The following is a 27,000-nucleotide window of genomic DNA, read 5'->3' on the forward strand; positions in this document are numbered from 1 at the left end:
AACCAGGGTTGGGTTCAATATCTAGGGGTTCCTTTCCATTGACACAACACAGACCCAGCTCGAGCCCCCACCCAGTAACCTAGGAAATTTACACACCACCCCTGGTTGCCTCTGAGAGGCAATGCTTTCCCACTCACAAGCACAGAGTCTGAATGTAGAAAAGAAACTTTTAATAAAAGGAGGGAAGTAACTCGGCGTTAATTTGGGAAAACACCGCAAACAGGGTTCATAAACATAAACCATGAGTAAAAGACCCACCTCCAAGTAGGTTGGGCAGTGTCCTTTTCCCCTCAGGTTCTTAAGTCCAGCAACCCAAAAGTCCCTTTCACATGCTCAACAATTCTCTACACCCACTCACAGTTGCTGTCCTTGGTCAGTGCAGACCCAGAGTTCAGAGGTGCATCTGCAGAGTTCACCTCCCCCCGCCTGGGTGGGCTAAAGAGGTACCTTACTTGCTCCACTGCTCGGGCACTCGCTCGCCACCCTTCTCTGACAATCACCCTGCCGGCCGCCTGCTCACTGCTGTCACCACATGTCTCCATCAGCTACCCTGCTGGTGGCTTGCTCACTGCTCTTGCCGCACCTTTCCACTCTGCGGCACCAGCCACTCATTCACTACTCACTAGCTGACTGTCAGTCGCCTTCTGCTGCCACCTGCCTCTCTGCTGTGACCTCTGCACATCAGTCTCTTAGTGATTTTTGGCTCTTTGCAGGCTGGGCAGAAACACAGTCCTACCACAACTGATTTCAGTACTGATAGGGCATTTAACATAACAAACAGGTGCCTAATTAGCTCTATTCTGTGAACAGTGGGGAGGAACAGGTTAAACTAGAGAGGACCCTTGATAAGAGTGTGCAGCCTCCTGTGGGAATACCTGTCTCCACTCCTCTTACTTTCACAGGGCTCTGACATTCGAGCCCCTGGCTTTTCGAGGTTCTTTCAACTGAGGGCCCCCTCATTTGGGACAGGTTAAGCACAGTCCTGCTTTCCTGTATTCCTACAATAATTACAACATTGGTAACCATATTTCACTACCCCTGCATTCAGAACTAAGGTGATTTGTACCCAACAGCAGCCAAAGTTGATCACTTTGACACCACTCTATCTGCTGAATATGTAAGCAGAGCAGGACCAAACTGTATTTACATAAACACACCCAAGTCATTCTCCCTCCCAGCTAGCTGTCAGGGAAGCATTCATTCAAACCCTGCTTACATGTGTAGCTCAGAAGTTGTCTTTCTCACCAACAGAAGTTGATCCAATAGAAAATATTACCTCACCTACCTTGTCTCTCTTAGGCCATGTCTACCTACAGAGTTAAGTCGACTTAAGTTATGTCAACGATCATAAATCATTGTAATTACATCACTTGTGAAAGTTCACACAACACTCCTAGTGTTGGCGGAGCATGTCCACGGTTGGTGCTTTAGCACCAACAGAGAGAGCAGTGCACAATGGGAAGCTATCCCACTCTGCAAATTGCCACCTTCTCCTGGTACGATTTCTGGGAATGGATCACAGTGCATCAGGGGTGTGGGCTCAGGCCCCCATGATGCAGTTTTCTCTATCCCATAATTCCAAGGGCTTCTGACTGTGTTTCCTGCCATTTTTCAGCTGTGCCCCCCATCTCTGCCTGAAAGTATGGACCCTGCCCTGCTCAACAGTCTTGTGATAAGCATTATGAACATAACAGAGATGATCCTGCTGTATTATATGAGCTGCAAATCTGAACAGGAATCCATGCTGCCTGCCCTGCTATGTGCCATGGACAGAAACAATTCAAGATTGATATTTGCATTACAGTGCTGCACATGGTGGACTGTCGCTATTGGGCTCAGGAAATAAGCACTGAGTGGTGGGATCGGACAGTGATGCAGGTACGGGATGACAAGCAGTGGCTGCAGAACTTTGGTATGCACACAGCCACCTTCCTTGAACTCTGTGTGGAGCTTGTCCCCACCCTGCGGTGCTAGGACACCAAAATGAAAGCTGCCCTAACGGAGGAAAAGCATGTGGTGATCGCTGTGTGGAAGCTGGCAAGTCCAGGCTGCTACCAATCAGTCATTAATCAGTTCAGCATTGGGAAGTCCATTCTGGGAGTTGCAGTGATTCAAGTGTGCAGGGCCATTAATCGCCTCCTGCTATGAAGGTCAGGGACACTGGGCAATGTGCGGGAAATCGTGGATGGCTTTGTGGCAACTGGATTCCCTAGTAGCGGCAGGGCGATAGGCGCCGACTTCTCATCCATACCACGAGCAATCTACTTGTAAATGTCAAAGTTCCTATGGCTAGATCAGAGCTGCAACTGCACAGCACCCTCTCTCCACAGACCCAGCAACTCCTGAGTACTCCAGGCGGGAGCACATTTGCTACAGAAAGCTAACATGGTCAGGTGGGAAGAAGCAATGTGAGGAAGCGGAATTTCAAAAATTCCTGGGGCTTTAAAGGCGGAGGGGTGCATGCCTGTGTACTTGGTTGCAAGGCAGTGGAGTAGAAACTGCTCACCAGAGCAGTCATGATGGGTATTATGGGACACCTTCTGGAGGCCACTTAGTGACAAGCAACCACTACACTGTCTACACTGACACTGCCTTGCTCTTACTTTGTTGCAAAAAGCTCTATGCAGCTTGTCGAGATGGTTTTATGATGTCGGCGTAGCAGGAGAGTTAGATTGGCAGCAGGAGCATTGTTGTGTGTACACCTCCACAGTTTTGTCAAAAAAACTTAATTAAATAGACAGAAGAAACCCTAATAAAATATTCCCATTTATTTTGAATTACTGTTCTTTCCACATCAACTATATCAGCACTTCACTACAAAACAAACACTCCCATCTTCCATTTGGATCAAGGACATTGATTAATTAATTAATTTATTTGTTCTATTGTTGAATAAATTCTCTATTCTGTATGGTTATAATTTTTTAACACCTATTTATCAGCTGTTAAGTGTCAAAAGAGGATAATTTATCATCACTTTGATTTGTATGTTAGTGGATGTTTACTTAGGCTTAGTTACTTTTGTAACTTTATTATTGGATTCCAAATTAATATATCATTTTGCAAAGGTAGAATATAGTCAATATATTATATCACAATCTGTTACTAATTCATGGTCATTCCTGATTGATGTTGACAGGGCTGGGAAAGACATGGTTTTTACTGTTACTTGATTGGACATACATTTGTAACATTTTCAGAGGCAAAGAAAACCTGTGAAAGGAGTAAAGGTTATCTAACAACTGTTGGAGACAGGTATGAAAAACACTTTTACATTTGTGCTTTTGATGGAATAATCTTAGAACTTTCTAAAATACTTAAGAACTTTTCAAAAAAAATTCTAGAGTTAAAACAGATAAATATAAAAAGTTTGAATTAAAACCAAAAATGTTCTATTTCATGAGAAGTTACTCAGAAAATACATGTTTTTTTTCAAACTAAAGATTATATTTTGATATGTTCACTTTTGACAGTTCTCCAAGCAAGTAGAAAGTAAAACCATTTGCATCTGTAGCTCTACAAAATTACATTTGAGAAGAAAAAAAAAACCATTTTTGTTTTGGAAAAAAAAATCGCATTTCTGCTTTACCAGATATCACCCCATGCCATGGTTGTCTCTGCTTTATAAGAGCTAGTGTTCAGTACAGCACAGTTACTCATGCTACAAACTATGTAATCCAAAGAGGCATTTTCACGTAAAAACAAATGTTATTGAAACTAAATTTTACGAGTGTATCACAATAGCTTGGGGTGCTAGGGCCTTATAAAAGGGTCAGCAATACAAGGATTATTCAGATCCAAAACAAAAATCCAAAAGTAAATTAAATTAAAGCCTAGGAGGGCTTTTAGAGCGGTGTCAGCATGAGATGATGGCACGAAAATGAAGAACAAAGTGGGAAAATAAGCAGAAAGAGAAAAACACGAAAACGTCAGAATGAGAGCTGGTAGCACATGAAGGATCTGTAGGTGAGAGACAGCGATCCTGGATGAAAGAGAGGGCTCAGGGGATAGTTTGAAAGGGTCTGGGAGAATGGAGAAAGTGAAAGAGGGATATACAATAGTAAAGGACATTGAAGACTGGAACACCATTAATGCAGGTATAGAGAGGGGATGGTGCCTCGCAGCAGAGAGGAAATATACCTGTGCCAGCACTTGATAAGCTTTTGAAATCTCAGTCATTTGTGGACATTACAAATTATGAGAAAACCAGGTTTAATCTCAGTTTGCCACTTCCTCTCTTTACAGATATGAGCAAGCCTATCTAACAAGTCTGATTGGGCTCAGGCCTGAAAAATATTTTTGGATCGGTCTTTCAGATGTAGAGAAACAAGGGACTTTCAAGTGGACTGACGGTGAAGAAGTTCTGTTCACTCACTGGAATTCAGCAATGCCTGGTATGTTTTGTCATAGGTATTTTGAATGGGCTTGTCTACTTTGTGCAGCATCACACCCCACAGGTGTGTGAATTCTAATGCAACATTGAAACAGGGCTGCCACTTCCTGAGCAGTCCCTCTTGGTCAGAGTGCCCATTGCAGTGGCCTCCCCTTGTTCTTCCTCCTACAGGGCCACTTAAACTCCCACAGCCTTTCTTGTAAGTCCTGCCACCCTCCACTTGGGGCTGGTTTAAACAGTCCTGCCCATAAATTCCCATCACTGCAATCCAAAGGGTCACACTTATCTCTGGTTCTTCCACCATCCACACAGAGCACTTTTTCTGATACAGCCCGCTCTTCACAGGGTCGCTTCTCATAGCTGTCTCTCCCTGGAGTTCAGCTTTCTGGTTAATTGTATCTAATTTGCATATTAATTCAAGTTCAGCAGTCTCTCTTTGGAGTCTGTTTTTGAAGTTTTTTTGTTGTAAAATTGCCACCTTCAAGTCTGTCATTTGCAACAAAGCCTGATGCCAACTCTGTCCACATATCTATCGGGCTTTGTTGCAAGGAAAGGTTGCACACCATACAACATAAACACTAACCCAGGAACCTATCCTTGCAACAAAGCCCGATGCCAGCTCTGTCCACATATCTATTCAAGTGACACCTTTATAGGACCTAATCACATCAGCCACACCATCAGGGGCTCGTTCACCTGCACATCTACCAACGTGATATATGCCATCATGTGCCAGCAATGCCCCTCTGCCATGTAAATTGGCCAAAACGGACAGTCTCTACACAAAAGAATAAATGGACACAAATCTGACATCAGGAATCATAATATTCAAAAACAGTGGGAGAATACTTCAACCTCTCTAACCACTCAGTGACAGACTTGAAGGTGGCAATTTTACAACAAAAAAACTTCAAAAACAGACTCCAAAGAGAGACTGCTGAACTTGAATTAATATGCAAATTAGATACAATTAACTTAGGTTTGAACAGAGACTGGGAATGGTTTGGCCATTACACTAATTGAATCTATTTCCCCATGTTAAGTATCCTCACACCTTCTATGGGTCATCTTGATTATCACTTCAAAAGTTTTTTTTCTCCTGCTGATGATAGCTCATCTCAATTGATTGGCTTCTTACAGTTGGTATGGCTACTTCCACCTTTTCATGTTCTCTGTATGTATAAATATCTTCTTGCTGTATGTTCCAGTCTATGCATCCGATGAAGTGGACTATAGCCCACGAAAGCTTATGCTCAAATAAATTTGTTAGTCTCTAAGGTGCCACAAGTACTCCTGTTCTTTTTGCAGATACAGACTAACACGCTGCTACTCTGAAACCTGTCATTCAGAAGCAGAGTTTCATTTTGAAAATTAGGTGTTTTTTTTTTTTAAAGTGTGGATGAAAAGACACCCAAAACAAAAGATAAAACAGAAAAAAATTAATTTCAAATGGAAGGAAATGTTTCTTTCAACTCAAAATCATTTTTTCCCATCCTTTTCATTTTGGGGAGAAAAAAAATGGAAAAAAGATCATGTAAGTTCAAATAGAAGTGATTTTTTTTTCTGATTTTTCAATTAATTATTCACTCTACTCTAGATCAGACGGCCTTCTTTTTTAAAAAGTGTTGATTTGAACATTGTAGGAACAAAGCCTCTTTGGAGAAAAAAGGATTTTAAAACAACAAACAGTTTTCATGTATATCTATCATAAATGTCTTGTCTTAGACCCTGATGTTAACTTGTGCAGGCCTAACTTCTTTCAACTCACCCAACAGTTTATTATGTCTCCGTCTGGTTCCCTTCAATCAACTATTGCCTTGAGAGTGTGCCCCTCTTTTAACTTGGCTATAGTTCTTTTGTTCTTCTGTGTTGCCATTTTGCAGGTTGGCTGAAGAGGAGGTCAAGCCATCCAAGCTAATAGTTCTGGCATTGTCTCTTAACAACTCTTGAATGTTTCCTGAGAAGTGGCTAGCTTGAATCATTCTTTTCTTTCCTGCCTGTTTTCCAAGACAGCTGTCTACTGAGTTAACCCAATATATTCATATAGTTAACATCCCAAAAACGAGGCCAATATATATTATTCACAAAGTATTACAGAGCAGTTCCAAATCTGTCACAAATGGCTCTATTGCTAGTTTTGGTACTGCTATGAAAGATGTCATGAGTGATCTGCTGTTTACATCAGCTTAGTTGGCTTTTAACCCAAGACAAAAACCCAAAACGTAGGATCAGAATCCCGAAATTTGCTATTGTTGTTTATGGACAAGTATCACAGACCACTAAATACTAGGGGCCTGATCCTCCTTTGGCCTGCACAATGTATAGTCATTTACACCAGGGTCAAGTGGGTGTAAAATGCTGTCATTCTGATCTGGTAGCATTTTCCGTTCACTTTTCACTTATTTTTGCACCACTGCAAAGAATCAGGCTCCCAGGTCTGTGTAGCCCGTGTCTCATTGACCTACCATGAACATCTAATAGATTTCTCCTTTCAGGGCTACACTCTCCTTAGCTTCTCTTGGAATTAAAAGGAGTTTCCCAGGCTCTGGGTTGTGATTCCAAACTATTTTCTCTTTGTCCAACTAGCCAGGACTGAAACATTTCTCCTTATTGTGCTTTTGAGAGACTAACCAAGACTGAATCCATAGACTCATAGAAGATTAGGGTTGGAAGAGACCTCACGAGGTCATCTAGTCTAACCCCCTGCTCAAAGCAGGACCAACACCAACTAAATCATCCCAGCCAAGACTTTGTCAAGCCAGGCCTTAAAAACCTCTAAGGATGGAGATTCCACCACCTCCCTAGGTAACCCATTCCAGTACTTCACCACCCTGCTAGTGAAATAGTTTTTCTTAATATCCAATCTAGACCGCCCTCACTGCAACTTGAGACCATGGCTCTTTGTTCTGTTATCTGCCACCACAGCCAAGCTCCATCCTCTCTGGAACTGCCCTTCAGGTAGTTAAAGGCTGCTACCAAATCCCCCCTCAGTTTTCTCTTCTGAAGACTAAATAAGCCCAGTTCCCTCAGCCTCTCCTTGTAAGCTATGTGACCCAGCTCCCTAATCATTTTTGTTGCCCTCCGCTGGACTCTCTCCAATTTGTCCACATCCTTTATGCACTGTGGAGCCCAAAACTGGATGCAATATTCCAGATGTGGCCTCAGCAGTGCCAAATAGAGGGAAATAATCACTTCCCTCAATCTGCTGACAATGCTCCTACTAATGCAGCCCAATATGCCATTGGCCTTCTTGGCAACAAGGGCACACTGTTGACTCATACCCAGCTTCTCATCTACTGTAATTCCCAGGTCCTTTTCTGCAGAACTGCCACTTAGCCAGTTTGTCCCCAGCCTGTAGCAGTGCATAGGATTCTTCTGTCCTAAGTACAGGACTCTGCACTTGTCCTTGTTGAACCTCATCAGATTTCTTTTGACCCAATCCTCCAATTTGTCTAGGTCACTCTGGACCCTATCCTTACCCTCCAGCATATCTACCTCTCCCCCCAGCTTAGTGTCATCTGCAAACTTGCTGAGGGTGCAGTCCATCCCATCATCTGGATCATTAATGAAGATGTTGAACAAAATTGGCCCCAGAACCAACCCCTGGGGCACTCCGCTTGATACTGGCTGCCTACTAGACATTGAGCCATTGATCACTACTCATTCAGCCTTTCTATACACCTTATTCATCCAATCCATACTTTTTTAACTTGCTGGCAAGAATACTGTGGGAGACAGTATCAAAAGCTTTGCTAAAGTCCAAGATATATCACATCCACCACTTTCCCCATATTCACAGAGCTAATTATCTCATCATAGAAGGCAATCAGGTTGGTCAGGCATGACTTGCCCTTGTTGAATCCATGTTGACTGTTCCTGATCACCTTCCACTCCTCCAAGTGCTTCAAAATGGATTCCTTGAGGAACTGCTCCATGGGGACTGAGATGAGGCTGACCGGTCTGTAGTTCCCCGGATTCTCCTCCTTCCCTTTTTTAAAGGTGAACACTATATTTGTCTTTTTCCAATTGTCCAAGACCTCCCACTATCACCAGAAGTTTTCAAAGATAATGACCAATGGTTCTGAAATCACATCAGCCAACTCCCTTAGCATCTTTGGATGCATTAGATATGGACCCATGGTCTTGTGCATGCCCAGCTTTTCTAAATAGACCTTAACCTGTTCTTTCGCCACTGAGGGTTGCTCACCTCCTCCCCATAATTCCTTAAATATATACTGCAGTCAAAGGTATTTGTAGCTCTTCTTTCACAATCCTTACAAGGGTAAAAGCTACCTTGTGTAGAGAATGAAAGGAGGATGGATTGGATAGAAAAAGTACTACAGAAAACTGGCTGAAAGATGTTGGCTAGTTTGCAGGCATGTTTTTTGCTGCCCCCTCAGATGGTTTCTGTATCTGCTTTCCATACTCCTATCTATTCATCCATCTTGTTCCTCTTATCTCTTTATTACTGGGTTAGACAGCTTGCATTAAGATTTCTTTTAAATAATATAATAAATATGATAAACAGAACCACAGGAAAGTTTGACAAAAACTGATTGCTTTATGGAAGTGGTCCATGGAATATTGTTCCAAATGGCTTTCCAGCTCTGAGACCACATACTGCCAAATAAAGAATGTGAAAGCCAGGTGAGTATGTGGGTGTGTGAGCATTTCAGAAGTTATTTGTAGGAACTTGATCATTTCAAGATGACAGACTACCAGCTACTTGTATTGTCACAGAAAAGACCTAGGCAGGGTGTCCTTTAGATACCAATGATTGCTCATACATTTGAGATTTTAAATTTTTGGAGAAGGAGTTAAGATGCTGGACAACTCCGATCTCAGTTTACATGGTTCACTTTGCAAAACTCCTTATTCGAGCAGCCAGATATCCATTATTCAATTCCAATACAGGTTTCACTCTCATAAAACATAATAAAAGGAGATATGCAAATTGCAGGGGGAACAAAAAGAAAAAAAAGTGTGCATTTTAATTTCATTTACATCTCATGAAGGAAGAAAGCCAGGGTGTGTAGCAATGAGAACTGGAAGTGCAGCTGGATTATGGCATGTTCAGGACTGTGAAGAAAAGGCAAAATTTCTCTGCAAACAACCAGCTGAAGCAATGACCCTTCATCCTCCTGTTCCAGAAAAAAAATCTTACTCCAAATGCCCCATGGGTTGGGATTCAAACAATAACATCAGTTCATGCTTCAAAGTAAGTATTAAATTTCCAAACTAATAATGAACTGGATACATGCAGATAGATACAAAGAAAGTCTAAACTTCAGAGACTACCAGGCTATGGTACAAACATAACAAGCTAGTGTATAGACTATGTATGGGTCTTGTTTTAACTGTCAATTATCAGTGAAACAGCCGACTATCTGAAGAGGGCATTCTGTAATCCAATTTAAATATGTTTACTTCTATATAATTAGCTATTCGATTTCTCAGATTGTATTAAATCCCCATACAGGAAAATAGCTAAGATGTCTTTTTTTAATGCATATAACATAATATACAGTGTTTAATTGTAAAATATATCATTAGCCTTTTGTGAGAGAAGGAAACCAAAAGAAATCATGGCTTGAAGCTCGAGATTTTTGTAGAGAGATAGGAGGAGATCTGGCTGCCATCAATAGTGAAGAAGAAGAAGAAGTGATACAGCATTCAATAGTGTAAGTATAGGCATCATAATTGGTCTTTCAGTATAACAATATTGCAGTATAACATGTTGTATAACAAAACTAAAAATGCTCTTGGATCCTTCCTAAGATAGTCAGTTGAAAATCTATTAAGATGTATAGTTAGGTTTATTAGAAAAAGGGTTGAGTCAATACAAAAACTTCACAAGTGAAACAGACTTGTTATGTACTAATTTCTAAGTGTGGTTGGGAAGCTTCTAAGATTGATTCAGATGGTACAAAAAACTTAAGAACAATGGGAAGAAATGAATGGCCAATGTTTCCATTTAGGACTCATTTCTAACTACATTTCCTAGAAATGTAGGAGAGGAAGGGACCTCAAGGTCATCCATTTTCCTATACTGAGGCCAAGCCAAATATATCTAGATATATCTGATATCTGTCCATGGTTCTGAAAATTTCCAGACTACTGTACTCTTCTCAGGAGTCTGATTTGTCTTGCATAACCCCAAGTTTCATCTCACTTAAAAACTACTTGGTTAAAAATCAGACATAAAAATACAAAAGTGTCACTGCGCACTATTATTGAAAAATTGCTTACTTTCCTATTTTTACCATATAATTATAAAATAAATCAATTGGAATATAAATATTTTACTTACATTTCAGTGTATAATATATAGAGCGGTATAAACAAGTTTGTAGGAAATTTTAGTTTGTACTGACTTCCCTAGTGCTTTTCATGTAGCCTGTTGTAAAACTAGGCAAATGTACCCCCTGGAATACCTCTTGGTATCCTCAGGGGTATGTGTACCCCTGGTTGAGAACCACTGGCCTAGACTGTTCCTAACAGGTGTTTGTTTAACCTGTTCTTAAAAACCTTCAGTGATGGGGATTCCACAACTGCCTTGGTGACCTATTCCAGTATTTAACAATCCTTACACTTAGAATGTTTTTCCTAATATCTAACCTAAATGTCCATTGCTGCAGATTAAGCCAATTACTTCTTTTCCTAACTTTAGTGGACGTGGAGAACAATTGATTCCCATCCTCTTTATAACAGCCCTTAATATATTTGAACACTATTACTAAATTCCCCCTCAGTCTCCTTTTCTCAAGGCTAAGTATACCCATTTTTAAACCTTTCCTCATACTCAGGTTTTCTAAATCTTTTAACATTTTTTGTTGGTCTTCTCTGGACTCTCTCCAATTTGTCCACTTTTCCAAGTGTGGCACCCAAAACTGGACACTGTACTACAGCTGATGCCACACTAGTGCAGACTACAAAGGGACAATTCCCTCCCATGTCATACAGACGATATTCATGTTAACGTACCCAATAATGATATTAGCCTTCTTAGCAACTGTATCACATTGTTGGCACATATTCAATGTGTGATCCACTATAGCCTCCAGATCTTCTGCAGTGCTACTGCTTAGCCAGTTATTCCTCGTTTTGTATTTGTACATTTGATTTTTTTTCCCAAGTGTATTACTTTGCACTGTCTTTATTGAATTTCATCTTGTTGGTTTTAGACCAGTTCTCCAATGTGTCAATGTCATTTTGAACTCTAACCCTGCCCTCCAAAGTTCTTGCAACCCTTCCCTACTTGCTGTCATATGCAAATTTTATAAGCAGACTCTTCACTCCATTATCCAAGTCATTAATGAAAATATTGAATAGTAGTGGACCCCTCTACATACATCCTCCCAGTCCGACAGTAAACCATTGATAACTATTCTGTGACGATGGTCTTTCAACAAGTTGTGCACCCATCTTTCATGTTTCAGCTAGATCTTATTTTCCTACTTTGCTTATAAGAATATCCTGTGAGGCTGTATCAAAAGCCTGACTAAAATCAAGATATATCTCATCAACTACGTCCCCTCTATCCACTAGGCTAGTAATCCGATCAAAGAATATTTGCTAAACCATTTTCAGACAAAGTAGTAGTTCATAATCTATGTGGACGTTTTTTCCTAAAAGAAAGCAACAATGAAACATTAAAAAAGAATAACAAGTTAACAATTTTTTTCATCAGCATTTGTCACACAAGGGAATATTTTGCGTTGCTTTGATGATTATGAAAATTAATGGGGGCTAGACGCCTAACTGTGCTTTCTGCTTTTGAAAATTTCCATCAAAGTTAGTTGATGGTAATTTAGATTTGAGGCGTCTCCTATACAGAGGTGTGTGTCAACACTTCACTACCATATACCAGAATATTTATCTGCAGATCCTGACTCAATTAATTTAAATTATTAGGTTTAAAGTTCTGAGTATTTCTCTAAGCCTCCAACAGATATGAGAGATTTGTATAGAGAGCCTTCAAATTTGCTGAACTGCTGTAAGTACTAACATTGATTGTGTATAATGATGACCTATATCCTGTTATATTTATGTGCTATTCTATTTCTATCTCACATTTTAGGGACAAAGGACTGTCATTTCGGCCTTTCTGGATTGGTTTATTTTGCCTGGATCCTGATGAGGGCTTTTTTTGGAGCGATGGCTCTCCAGTGAGTGATTTCATTTTTAGCCGTATAGCTGTCTTTCTAACTTCATCTTCCTTGGAGTGACTGGGGGCCAGTTCAGTAGGGATATGGACTGAAGATGACTATAATATTCCAGTAGGCCATCAGCTCACTGGTGAAATGATTGGACAGCAATCCACTCAGTGTGTTCTGGAATCCAGTGGGGCCCATTAGTCTTTGAGATTATACCATCAAAACAGGTGGTAGTAGGGACTATTGAAGGACCCTGACTACTGGCTTGGAGACAATTATATTACTGTAACAAAGATATAATAAAGTCTGTCCAAAATGTATTTAGTTACTGCATGCAGATATATAATGCAGTTCCCATTCCCCAATTAATTTTTAGCCCCACTTGATATCTCTTACAAAGGCTGAATATGTTGCTTCCCTAACACATCCTTGTGGTGTTGGCACAAAAAGCAAGAGCCTGACTTGAAATTAAACCTGGGTGTTATCGCCTCTCTTGCCAGTGAGAGCATAATTTTTGTCCCTCTTTAAGAAGAAAATAAAAACCAAATTGTGTTTCTACTATAGATGAGGTACAAAAACTGGTATAATACTGAACCTAATAATGAGCATGGAATTGAATATTGTGGAACGGTCAATGAAGAGTTTTCCATGAACTGGATTAACACACACTGTGAACATTTTAACGATTGGATTTGTCAAATAGAGAAAGGTAGGTTACGTGCTATTTTAAATTAGAATATTAAACAAAAAAACAATGACCAGTTAGCTGGACTAATTAGATTAAATTGGTATGACCCTGAGAATCATTCTTTCCATAAGGGGACATGCAGCGAGACTGAGACACAATGGTTCTCAAAGATATAATGAGATGGAGTTAATTCAGACCTTAAAACAATGTCATTAAAGTCATTCATTGACCAAAACACACAGAAAAGGAGACAGAAAAGAACAGCAAACAGAAAATGCAGCTTCTATCTCTGGTGCTGAGTCTTACCTGCAACCTCACTGTTGTAGATGCACAGACACAGCACCAGCTGTTATCAGCCACTCTGTGACCTGGTAAATTTCTATCAGCATCAGGTTGTTTAGGGTGTTGCTTTCGCTGCCTCATTACTCACAGGCTCACAAGAGTATTGCAAAAGAGATTGTCTTAGTTGCTTAAACTCATCTCTTATTAAACAGAAGATAAAAAAGAGAGACAGAGAAAAGAGAAGAAATAAGGAAGGAAAAGGACACATGAGATAGGGGTCTCGCATTCCAGATTTAGCCAGAATGGGTGGAGGTGGCAAAGTCATCTGGGTCCCTCTCTCTGGCCCTGTCTATTCAGCACATCTCTCGGGATCAGGACAGTGAAGCTCCAATGGTGGCACAGTGGATCCTGGGGTCCCAAGAGATGGTAGGGGTGGCAGCCACGCTGGTAAAGTTCAGTCCTTTAAGTCCATTCTTCTAATTATTTTGACCCTCCCTCTGAAGTCTCTTTTAAGGACCGCAAAAGGGAGTGATGGGCAGAATAGCCCACCACCTCATCATTTTGTCCACCAGTGAAGCCAAATTTCCAACACACCAATTTTGGTCCATTCATTTGAGATTATACCATCAAAACCATTTCCAGTTCCATCCTCCTCTGTTTACCAGTCGCAATTTCAACACAGTCCTTGGGTTGTAGGAGTAGACCTGTGTTTGGACTAATTCAGTCTTCCTGGCTTTAACTTTTGCTGACTTTCATAACCAACTTTATGTAACAGACTGAGTTGGGCTTTTGTTACTTTGGAGAACTTTGAGTACAGGCCTCTGCATAATATCCCTCCCCTCCCGTAGGCTTTTAAGGAGGCAGCGAGCTGTCCTGTCCTTCCCCTCTTTACATCTTTGGAAGGACAATCTAAGTAGGTCTTTGTCTAACAAATCAACTTGTAAGAATGTTGAGTAGACAGGCTACTCCCCCGCCCCCTATCCAGCTGCAAGACTCAAAATCTGCTGTAGGGCTGAGAGGTGCTAGGCCACCAGCAGTTGTACCTCAGTCCTGGAGCATCTTGAAGCCCTATAGTTAAAGGACTAGCAGCAGTGGAAGAAACAGCAGAGTTCCATTCCTATTATTGCTAAAGTGGTCGGAGCTGGGGAGTCAAACTGAACATACCAGTGATTTGGAGCATACCACTTACTTCACTGTATTTTCCCTCTTACTCTTCCCAAAGTCATAAGTTAGTTTTACCCCCCATAAAACACATTTTATTACACAAATATAAAAGTAATATATAGTGTAATTCATATGTTGGATTGCTAAAATCCAGTATATTGGAGGGATTCATGCTTTCTCTAAACTTAAAAACTTGGGGGCTCAAAATAATATTTTGCTGAATGAAAAAATTCCTTTAATATCATGAGCATATGTCAAAAACATAGAAAATTAATTTTTCATTTCCTTTACAGGAACACTACTTAAACCAGAACAAACAAACTCTCCTGCCAGTAAGCTCCTGTCTATTTCATCTTACCCGGAGAATAGTACAGTATAACAAGAATAGCCTACCTTAATACACACAAGGTACAGAACATGGAGTTTCATTATTTATCTTGCAGAGTATGAAGTCACTGAAGATGGATGGATTATATATGGGGGCAAGCAGTATTTTTTCAGCACAGAAAGTGTCCCGTTGGAAAAAGCTAGGGAGTTCTGCAAGAAGCATTTTGGAGACCTTGTTGTCATTGAGAGCAATAGTGAAAGAAAGTTTCTATGGAAATATGTAAGCAAACACTTTATTACTTAATTCAGCACAGTCAGCCTATGCCACATATGCTTATGAAATACAGGAGAATGTGCATTTTCACATCATTTCTCCACTACAGTGTCTGTAATAATTTGAATATTAATCGAAAAAGGACATATATAAAGCAGCTTCTTAACAGAAAATTAAATGTTCAAAATAATAGCTGGCAGATCCTGCTGCTGCTCCACTTATTAGGCTCAAAAGTCAACTATACCTGGTCTTAGTCAATTATACTCCTCTGAATCCAGTGGATGTTTTGCTTGAGTCAGGTGTTGCCCAATCAGGCCCCTGAAACTTTCAAAACATTGCAAGTGCGGGAACTAACAGAGTTACTAATATCATAAAATCACTATTGCAAAAAAAAATCACCACCTTAGGCTGGTGCTTTTGGTGTGTGAAAGAATATGAACAAGCAGAGAAGGAGATTTTGAGGCACAGTTAATTAGGGATTGATCTAAAAGAAAAAGGTGCTTTTTTACCCTGAACAACCTAAATCATTTAAACTAGATTCTTCTTAAAATTAAGGAAGGAATACTTACCCTTCCATGCAGCCTCACCAGGGCAATAATCTCCTTCCTGGGAGGCATTGTGCAGCGCTGCACACAGTGCCCAAAAAAGAATTCTCTTAAAATCAGGAATATGCTTGCCAGGCTGGCTTGGATCCATTTCTAACTGCTTTGATTATAGCAGTATGGCATCCAGAACTAGCTGGAAAGCATTCAAGCTAATGAGGCAAAAGTTTGTCTTCTTGCAGATGTGATCCATATTTCCACTGAGTCGGAAGTCATTGTCAGCTGTACAGACAGTTCACAAGATTATTCCAATCCAAATAATTTGAAAATAATCTGCTTTTCTTATCAAATGGCTTTTGTTATATATATGGAAGAATTAAATTAAAATCACATTCTTGTGTTTAGATTTTAAGAAATGGCAAAAAGGAGTCATATTTCATTGGTTTAATTCTGAGTGTCGATCAACAGTTTACGTAAGTAAACAAGCAATATCTAGTTTTATTCTATGGAGTAGTTAACATCTTGTATGTAGTGGATTGATTCATAAAGAGACTTGGTAGGGTGCACAATCATCATCAGTGTGTCCCCCCTTGTATCCTGGTGAGCTGTTGCAGTGGTTTTCATCTCCAATGACCCTGTAGGCCTCTGTGTGCAATTCAGCTTTCTGGCTGAGAAGCAGCTAAGTCAAATCCCTTTGGGGTAACAAAAGCTCAAACTAATGTCCCAAAGTCTCTCAACAATCAGCCCTTCCTCGGGGCTCTGTTTTCAATCTCCTTTCTCAGCTACTCGAGAATCTTCTTCCCCAGTTCCAGCTACCTTCCTGAGGTATCTATTCTCCTGCAGACTCTGTCTCAGGCCCCTTCACAGGAGTCACTCTGCTCCATGTGTTTCCTCCCTTCAGACTGAACTCTCTCCCTTTGATGATGCCCCCATGTTCATTAACTTATCACCGGATACCGCTTAGTCAGGCCCCTCTGGCTGAAACGCCACTAATTAATTACAGCATGGATGCAACAGAGGTAACTAATTGGCTATTAACGCCTTTCCAGCTAACATGGGTTTTCATCCCATCACATGACCCTTAAAAAGGAGTTATAAAAATGGTTTGAGGTACTTATGTTATGTGTTGAAAGGTAAACTCAGTGAGTTTAAAGAAGAACAGGAGTACTTGTGGCACCTTAGAGACTAACAAATTTATTAGAGCATAAGCTTTCGTGGACTACAGCCCACTTCTTCGGATGCATATAGAATGGAACATATATTGAGGAGATATATATACACACATACAGAGAGCATAAACAGGTGGGAGTTGTCTTACCAACTCTGAGAGGCCAATTAATTAAGAGAAAAAAAACTTTTGAAGTGATAATCAAGCTAGCATAAATCACCTGTTTATGCTCTCTGTATGTGTGTATATATATCTCCTCAATATATGTTCCATTCTATATGCATCCGAAGAAGTGGGCTGTAGTCCACGAAAGCTTATGCTCTAATAAATTTGTTAGTCTCTAAGGTGCCACAAGTACTCCTGTTCTTCTTTTTGCGGATACAGACTAACACGGCTGTTACTCTGAAATCAGTGAGTTTAATTATGTTTTAAATTACCTGCATCTTAATGAAGGGTTTTTTTATTGGGAATGTAAGTGCTATGAATACAGAGATAATCACCATGCAAAATAAAATGTATACTGTATTCTTTACCTTATGTGCAGAGATGTAGCTACCTTTAATCCTAATGGAAGTTGAGCCTAACATCACATATGCAAAGTAGTGAATATACTTATACACTTGTGATATTTCTATCAAATGATTTCTATAATAAAACAAATGGATTTGCATCATTTCTTTTGTAAAAACAAAGTATAATTTAACCAGTAATTACTAGGCTATTTGTTTTTTTAGCTGGATGGATGGAAGCCCAGTGCACTACGTAGCCTGGGCAAAGCATGAGCCAAACTATGCAAATGCTGAAGAAAATTGTGTGGTCATGTATAAAAGCTTTGGTGAGCTACACATTTTGACATTTGTATACGTGTTTGTGTGGCTATATTTTCCCCATATGTTTGTTAACCGGCTTCCCCTCTTTTTATATGTAGAAAAGATAACTTGGGAAAAAACAATGTACCCATAATAAAAGATTCTCACTCTTGGGGGTTATATCCCACCCAGGCAAATGCAGAGTTGGGCAAAAGTGTAAGCTAAAAAGTGATGAATGGAACCAGGCATGCAGGGGAATCCAGCCCACTTTAAAAAGTTTACAGCTCTGCAGACAAATAGGGCAAAATCCAGGCCCCACTTAAGTTGATGGGAGTTTTGCCATTGACTTCACTGGAGCCAGGATTTCACCCCCCAGTTGGTAACCAGAGTAAGGCTGGCTAAAGAATGGGGAACATAGTTAAGTGCCTAATATGCATGTGGAGGTTTGTGTTTCCGTCTCTTTTTTTAGTTGGAGCTCATGAGAATAAGGAAATGGGTGCTCAAAAGCTTGAAACTTTGGCTGAGAGTACAGGCTGACAGTACACTAATTGCTTAACTGTACGTATCCCCCACATAGTCTCTGTTCCCACTTATGCTGGATTCCAGATACCTAAACTGTGCATCACCCAAGGATTAGCAGGCTCAAAGCCTTTATGCAAGCATTGCAGGTGGGATGTAGTTAATAAACTTTCCAAGTACAGGAACTAGTGACCGTTGACTTGACACACAGTCTGTGGCATTCCCAGGGGGAATAAAAACATGGAGAGGTGATAGATTTTCACCAGAAATGTCAAACTCGTCCAATGGCTTATTTTCTATATTTAAATTGCTTTTAGGTTTGTGGAATGATATCAACTGTGGTAATCCAAATGCCTTTATCTGTGAAAGGCATGGTAGTGGTACTGTAAATGCAACATTTGCTGTGACAGCACCTTCTCCTCCAGGAGGGTGTCCTGAAAGTTGGCTTTTGTTTAGAAATAAGGTATGGTAGCAAACATCTACAATACATTGCATTTATCATAAGAATAAGGGAAATTCAGATCTGAATTTGAACACTATATATTATAGTTAATACAACTCAATTAGCTTCTATTTTCTTTTGCTTATAAAGTAAATATCTGACTTTTCCCCCCCAGTGTTACAAAATTTTTGGCTCCAGATATGAAGATAGAGTTATGTGGATTCCTGCACGTAGAACTTGTGTAAAGTTTGGAGGAAACCTGGCTAGCATACCTAATGAGCAAGTGCAAGGTACAGTACATAGACCCTTTAGGGATTAGATGAGACAACAATCAATTCCTGCAAAGAAAAGCGTGCCAAAATAGGGGAGTGTGTATTATACTATCTCTTCCTGTTATTGTTCAGGTGAAAGAATTAATGAACCTTCCTTCTAAGAAATACATATATTTTGATAACACATAAAAGTCCTTTATTATACCAGCCAGGCAGATGGAAGTGGCAAACACCAGGTATATTGGGTGGTGGTGGTAGTTGTGGTGCTAAAAGTTGGTCCTCTGTGCTTACCCCATATTCCCATGCCACACCAAATGGGATGTGTTTAGTCTAGTGGTGTACTGGTTAAAAAAAAAAAAAGGCGGGTAAACTAACTGACACTAAACTTACGCTATGTCTACACTACCACTTATGTTGGTATATCTTATGTCACTCAGAGGTGTGAATAAGCCACCCTCCCCGAGCCACCAACCTAAGCACCAGTATGAACAGCGCTATGTCGGTGGGAGAGCTACACCAGAGAGCTTATAGCAGCTCAGCTGCATTGGTGTAGCCTCTAGTGTAGCCATAGCCTGAGAGAGACAAGGTGGGTGAGGTCATATCTTTTATTCCTCCAACTTTTCTTGCTGAAAGAGATGAGCTTTTGAGCTTCACAGAGCTCTTCTTGTGATCCAGTAAAAGATATTAACTCTACATATTGTTATTCTGGAAGGTGTTAATGGGTGCCATCAAGTGGATGTCTGATCTATAGACAAATACAGACCTGTTTAAAGTGGATGGGTGTGATAAGCATCCTTCTTTCAGGCTCAATGAAAGGAACAAATAAACCCCCTTCATATAGTGATAGCTGGAAACAATAAGAGTCTGCTGGCCAGGGCACTGGGCAACATGGCAAATCCTGGGAGTGATTGCAAACACAGTGGCTAGAGGATTGATTGAGCTGTGTGAATGGGCACCTGGTTATATGGGTCTGTGAGAAAGAAAGATGGCAGCTTGATAACCTGGACAGCCCAGGTTACTGAAACACCATCTTTCCTTCTGGAGCTGGCCTAGAAGCAGAAGAGGTGGAGGAGGCGAGGATGCCATCTCCTCATGCTGTTTCCTCCACATCTTCCACTTCCGGGCCTGCTCCAGAAGGGGAGAAGATGGCTCAGTAATCAGGTTGCCTAGCCACCATCTTTCCTTCTGGAGCAAGGAGCCAAGTCTGGGGGCTCCCCTTGGGTTCACCCAGATTATTGAGCCACAATCTTTCTTTCCAGAGTGAGGAGCCAGGTCCGGGGGTTTCCCCAGGGTCCACCCAGGTTACCAACCTGCCATGTCACATTCCGGAGCCAGGCCTGGGGGATCCCCCTGGGGCCAACCCAGGTTAATAAGCTGCCATTTCTCTTTCTGGAGTAGGGAGCTGGGTCCCGAGAATATTTTCAAATATTTCTCCTACGTGGGGGGCTCCACCCCCAGGCTCCAAAGTATAGAGGACTTTGCCCCTTATACCTCCACTGAGGACTTCACCATCAGACCCCAGGATCCCACCAAAAATTTCACAAACCTGGCACCTATTTACGTGTGTCTGTGTGTGTAGAGGGGGAAGGGGGATGTAGAAAGCTAGCAAACAGCGAGAGAAGTGTCATGAGTGCAACCCTGGGAAGGAGAAGAGACCCAGAGATCCTTGGACACGGGACTCACTGGCAAGATACGCTTGGAAGTACTGTGCATGGAAACTACCTGTTGCTCTTGGTTTCTACTGTGCTCAGGGAAACAGGACTTTGTGTACCTTCTTCATAAATAGACAGGATTACACCAAAGAAACCTCTGACTTGTGTCCTCAATTTCTCCTCCTAATGGAAAAAAATCCTGAATTTTGGCTAACTGCTCGGGCCAAGGGGCAACCATACACCTCTACCCCGATACAGCGCAACCCGATATAACACGAATTCTGATATAACGCGGTAAAGCAGTGCTCCGGGGGAGCAGGGCTGCACACTCCAGTGGATCAAAGCAAGTTCGATATAACGCGGTTTCACCTATAACGCGGTAAGATTTTTTGGCTCCCGAGGACAGCGTTATATCGGGGTAGAGGTGTATTAATCGCAGCTGTTTGAATACAAGACCAACTTCATGCACCATTCACCTGCCCCTACTGCCATTCATGTTCATCTTTAAATGTAGTGTGGTACGGTGCTATCCACTATGGGGCGTCTCAGGGTGCCTTGCCATGCTAGGGAACTTTTAGTGCACCATAGCAGTGTACATAGAGTGAGGTAGTGCGCAGCAAGCTGCCACACTGAAGGAGAAACACATTCTGGTTTGTTGTGCACTAACTCACCATGTAGTCACTGAATTCGGATACATGGATGTTAAATTCAAGCGCATGAGTGAACAATATGAGCAGGCAGGACTTGGTAGATTTTCAGTGCCCTTAGATATGGTGCCCTGCTTTGCCCTTACCCGTGTTTCTCCACAGATCCAAGCCTTTTGCCCTCTGAGCCTTTTCCCAGCCAAGAGCCTGGACCCATGGTTCTGGCCCAATTCTGCTCTGCCAGATACTAATGTAAAGATGTAAAATGTTGCATTTACAAGATTATTTAAAATTAAATAATTAAGCAGATTTTGTTTGTTTGTTGTAACTGTGCCCTAATTCTGGACATGCTGGCATCTTCCTTGATTAGAGGAAGGCATGTGCCAGGTTTCTTTCCCTTCCTTCCTCATGCATCTTCCTTTCCTATAAACATTTATTTGGCTTTATTCCAGCTTTCCTCACTTACCACTTAAAAGATGCCAAAACTGATACCTGGATTGGATTGAATGATATAAATTCTGAGCTCAACTTTGTTTGGGCAGATGGAAGTGGTGTCTACTACACCAACTGGATTGCAGGTTCACCTGTAGTTGGAGAAATCATCCTATATGATTCTCTGCGGCCAGAGACTGGCAACAATCTGCTTCAGGTAAACATTAATTAGAGATTTCCAATAAACATTCCATGCATCTGAAGAAGTTGTTTTTTACGCACGAAAGCTTATGCCCAAATAAATCTATTAGTCTTTAAGGTGCCACCGGACTCCTCATTGTTTTAATAAACTCATTGGAGAAGGCAATCCAATTTTAAATAACCTGCTCAATTTACTTCTTATGTAGGCGTCTTTGTTTTGCCAGTGTTCATGGCTGTTGCATTTGGGAATAGAATGGCAATACTGCAAGGGTCAGTTGATGTAATAGGAAAGTTTAAATGGTGGCTTTCATCACTCCCCTATTTCTCATATAAGAACAAAGTCAATTTTGCAAGGATGTTCTAAAACGTTGTAGGAGAGATGGGCTGACTTCAGTCACAAGGATACAAGAGGAAACTATTAGCTATTTGTTTTGGAGAACATTTTTGAATGTATTACTGACATAAAAAGAGATACCATCTGTTTTGAAAGAGCTTCTGGGTAACAAAAAGAGAAATGTATCTATGGAGATGGGAAGAGACCACATGTATTCGACTTTTATTTTACTTCCAATCTTTTTAAAGAATAGTTAGTTTGAAGATATTTCAGTGTCAATAGACATTTCTGAAGTAGCACTGGTAGAAATTAGAAACTGACAATCAGGCTCATTGTTTAATGGTGAGTTAACACTTGGAAAATCCTCATGCATCCCTGCCAACATTTGAAATAAAAAATTAGTATATTTTAATTAACACAATTTTGCATACACTCGCACAAATACACATTATTTGCATTGACATATTGCCTATTTACCCCTCTTATATCCATTCCCTGCATTCAAAACTTACATTTTCACACCACTCTATTCCCAGCCTTTCCGCCTACCCACAGACACATTCTCCATACCCAACTTACTCCACGCCTCTCCCAATTTCTTCTGCATTTACCCATCCATTTATTCTTCACATGCACACACATCCGGTACCTGCCCCTGATTGTTAGCTACTATGGAATCTTTCCCTTCCTCAGTAAAACAGTACAAATGATCAAAAATAAAAGGAGAGTGTAAAATGAAGGAATATGTCGTTATTATTTTTGTTTGCTACCAGTTTATTCACTTTCTGATCCTCCCTCTCACCCACATCCCCTCTCCACATACACACACTTTACACATTTTTGAAATTGAGTGTAAATTATCTATTATGCTATCTTTAACCTGTGGGGTTTTTATTTAAAATATCTCAGTTTTTACCAGTCTGGTCATTTGATTTGTCCTTCCCTCTTTGTGAACATTATTACCCAAAGACCTAACTAAATAGGAGATAGAATGGTCCTGATTGTGCTGTGAAATGTAATTGGTGCTCTGAAATGTAATTGGTAACAAGTAAAGCTGATGGCGTGACAGAATGTTTATAGTCCTATTTTAGTACATTTGCTTTTTGTATTTAATTCTCTTCTCAAGAATAGTAGTATCTCTCCAGTATCTCCAGAATAATAAAAAAAAAAAATGTGAAACTGATAAGCAGGCAGAGGCTAGACCTGGGGAAGTAGCTGCACTGAAACAGCCCCTAGGAATAGCAACTGCTTGTAAAGGAATGCCACCTGGGAGAAGGTGTTGCTGGATATAAATTACACACCAAATACCAGCAGAATTCAAATGTGCAAGAATACAGGGACTGAAACTGCCCAGAGCTATAGCTCCAGAAGGAGGAAAAGGCTTTCTTCGTTGTTGCTGACATTTTTTTAGTAATTCATATATGCTTTTTTCCCATAGCTGGATTGTGTTGTTGTGAAAACAGGTCCTTTTGATAAGATAGGGCAATGGAAGGATGAACCGTGTTTTGAAGACAGAGGATTTATATGCCAGATGGACAGTGGTGAGCTCTGTTTCACTAGTTTTGCAAACTAAAAACACATTAAAAACTCATTTTGCAATTGTTTGTGGATTAAACGTGGTTCGTATGCACTGTAGATCAATCCCGTTCTTAAATTATATGAATTTCTCTGCCTCAATGATACTAGTGCACTCCATAAAAATAAACATATAGGGTCACATGTTCTCTTTCCCGTGCCACAGAAGGGAGCATTCAGAGTAACATTTTGCAAAATCTGTCCAGATGTCTCTTTGTGCGTAAGCCATGAGTACATGGCATGGTCCCTGAAGCAGACATTGTATCACTGGAATGGAACCAAGGGGCAGGAGTATTGCAGTCCCTAATTATTCATCCTTTCTCCAAACATTTGGAACCATGAGGGCACATGAATGTGGCTTTAATAGTCTCAGCTTTTTGAAGGTTTTTGACTTTAACATTTAGAGTGTTTTGTGTTTGCATCCTTAAGAGAGTGGATCTGCGTAAGTTTTTGCAAAAAAAAAAAAAAAAAAAAAAAAAAAAAAAAATCTAAATGATAGTGAAAGCAACTAAGAATTGGAATACTACTTTTCTTTTTTTGTTTTACCACGTGGGGATGTTATTGCTAATGCTAAGGGTGTAATGCAGTGGCACTTGTTTGATCTAGGCATGGTCTGTGCCAATGTTATGTAAAGTTCCATAGCAACTGGAGTATACCTCATGGTGGGTCTATAACAGTCCTACTAGTCTGATCTTCTCTTGAGCAGCAAAATCTAATTATATCTAATTTAGTTGTGGATCTGTATTGGATTAGGGAAATGGTACCAAACTCACTCTCACTTTTGGCCTACCCAGGTCTGAATTCAAAATTGTAGATGTAAACTACTACTGCATTACTCCACTTTGCTCACCATGCCACCCTCCCCAGCCTGAAAATGCAGTTTTCAGTCAGAAGTGTTCACTGCTGTTTGGAAAATACCAATTTCTCATGAATGTTCAGTGAGGAAGATTTTTCATTAATAATTAATGCTACACTACTTACGTTCTGAAGACTGCAGATGCTTGTTGTTCACTGGTATAAGATAAATCTATGCACCCAAAGTTTATCTTTGCATGTTTTGTTTTGTTTTTGTGCTACAGACCCTAAACTGTCTCATTCCCCAACAATTCCAGCCTCTGACTTTACCCGTTGTGGTGATAGTAGCTATTTAGTCATCCGTTCCAAAATGAAGTGGGAAGAGGCACAAAAAAACTGCCAGGAGAAATCCTCAGAACTTGCCAGTATTTTAGATCCCTATAGCCAAGCATTTCTGTGGCTCCAGGTGTTAGAGTATGGGGAGCCTGTATGGATTGGTCTTAACAGCAATGTGGTAAGAACAACAAATATGTTGCTGCTTCTCCAGGTAATATTAGAACTTGTATTCCCTTTTTAAATGGTAGGAGCATCTATTATCACAAGACTGTTTTAGCTGCACCCATTCTGGTCTCACACTGAGCATCTGAAACCTCTATGAAATCCTGTCAGAATGCAAGGGTGAGACCAGCAAGACATGAAGATGAGGGAGGCTACAGGAAACGTGGAGGAGACAAGCAACAGGCAGCTATGGGTACAAGGTGTGGTGGAAAGACAAAGCCATAGTAATGGGAAAAGGGGGAAACATAGAGGAGAGCTGAGCAGCGAAGCAGTGAGTGAGGGCAGCCCTTGAAAGACTTGGTAGGTAAAGAAGCAGAGTGTGGAAAAAGAAGACCCACAGAAGTGGAGGTAGGGGCTGAAGACCAGCAGCAGGTAGAAGAGGTCCTTTTTCTTTATACCAGTTCTTAAACTTAGCAAACAGTAGTTTAAACCCTTCCTTCTCTGTTGTGTATTTGTTTATCCCAGTGGGTAGCTCTGCAATGACACCACATCTAAGGTTCCCTAATGGCTACTTAAAAAAAATTCCCAATGTAGAATCTTTTGGATTGTTTCTGAAATATACAATTTACAACTTATCAGCTTCCTAAAGAATTTCAGCTATAAGGGCTGAAACCTACCGTTTTTATTCTTTTATAACCTACTTTATTATTCTAACATATCTGTTCAGCATACTTTCCCCCCTCGTACAGTGCCATAGTCATGTAGGTCCTATATGAATAATAAATTTACAATATGACATTATTAATCTTATTATTCCTGTGCTGCTGACAAGAGGTGCTCACTAGTACACTTCAAATTTTAAATTATATATAGATACTAAACTACTTCAATACTATGGAATGCTATAATTATGCTAAAAGCCACCCTTGAATTGATTTTGCTTCCAGACCAATGGCAATTACAAATGGATCGATAAATGGAGAATGGGGTATTCTAAGTGGGCCAGTGAGGAACCAAAGCAGACAGTAGCTTGCATCTATCTAGACCTTGATGGAACCTGGAAGACAGCATCTTGTGATCAAAAATACTTCTCTGTCTGTAAACAGTCTGATGGTAAGCAATAAAATTTAACAGTTTACATTGGGGAGCTTGGAAATTCATTTAAGTTCACTGACAAGTTGTATTATAAGCATTCGGAAAAGATACTTGTCTTCCTTTCTTGAAAGAACCCAATCCTAAACCATAATACAAGATTTAGAGGCTATCAAGTTCTAAAAACTCAAAATTCTTCCCAGAAGTTTACTCTTAAGGTCACTTTTCAGTTCCTTTGGACCTGAGCAATCATCATACTCTACACATAGGCTATTTAAGCATCTGACAAGGGTGATGGAGAAGAATACTCTGCATGACCTCAAACTGCAAGCGAATGCAAACGTTTCTTCAAAATAAACAAAGTTTTTTTCATTGATTAAATGTTTTATTGTATGAGTTCCTGGACATAAATAAAACCATAGTGCTTTGCAGCGAGGGACAATATTAATAGTTATGTTTAGTTTTTTAGTTTTTTTTTTTTTTTTTACACAACTAAATGTTTGGTTTTTCAAAAAAAAAAAATTAAAGTAAAATTTTTTGGGTGGAAAGGAATTTTTTGGCATATTTGAAAGTTTTCACTGTAAAATTGTGTGGAAATTCCCACCTTCTCTCAACTTTTTACTGTTTCCCCCCACTGAATAGGTCAGAGGAAAAGTTAAAAAGGTGAGAGAGAAAGTAACGCTTTTACTTTAAAGTCTTGTTATGAAAAGTTTTCATTTTTAACAGTAACACTTTCTTTGC

The 27,000-nt window shown here is 40.3% G+C and overlaps 1 protein-coding gene across 2 annotated transcripts in view; it reads left to right on the forward strand.

The window, feature by feature from the left end:
• Positions 1-27,000, forward strand: part of LOC128832912 (macrophage mannose receptor 1-like) — a 53,224-nt gene that overhangs the window by 17,283 nt on the left and 8,941 nt on the right. For both annotated transcript variants that reach the window (XM_054020617.1, XM_054020618.1), the window contains 16 exons: positions 3,140-3,255; positions 4,246-4,394; positions 9,409-9,611; positions 9,947-10,074; positions 12,474-12,561; positions 13,114-13,258; positions 14,977-15,015; positions 15,127-15,290; positions 16,232-16,299; positions 17,729-17,829; positions 18,640-18,785; positions 18,940-19,054; positions 21,785-21,981; positions 23,738-23,840; positions 24,954-25,183; positions 26,115-26,280. In XM_054020617.1, the coding sequence (XP_053876592.1) occupies positions 3,140-3,255; positions 4,246-4,394; positions 9,409-9,611; positions 9,947-10,074; positions 12,474-12,561; positions 13,114-13,258; positions 14,977-15,015; positions 15,127-15,290; positions 16,232-16,299; positions 17,729-17,829; positions 18,640-18,785; positions 18,940-19,054; positions 21,785-21,981; positions 23,738-23,840; positions 24,954-25,183; positions 26,115-26,280 (2,158 nt within the window). The remainder of the gene's footprint in view (positions 1-3,139; positions 3,256-4,245; positions 4,395-9,408; positions 9,612-9,946; positions 10,075-12,473; positions 12,562-13,113; positions 13,259-14,976; positions 15,016-15,126; positions 15,291-16,231; positions 16,300-17,728; positions 17,830-18,639; positions 18,786-18,939; positions 19,055-21,784; positions 21,982-23,737; positions 23,841-24,953; positions 25,184-26,114; positions 26,281-27,000) is intronic.

This window comes from Malaclemys terrapin, chromosome 2 (assembly GCF_027887155.1).
Source record: "Malaclemys terrapin pileata isolate rMalTer1 chromosome 2, rMalTer1.hap1, whole genome shotgun sequence".
In the NCBI taxonomy this organism is placed as follows: Eukaryota; Metazoa; Chordata; order Testudines; family Emydidae; genus Malaclemys; species Malaclemys terrapin.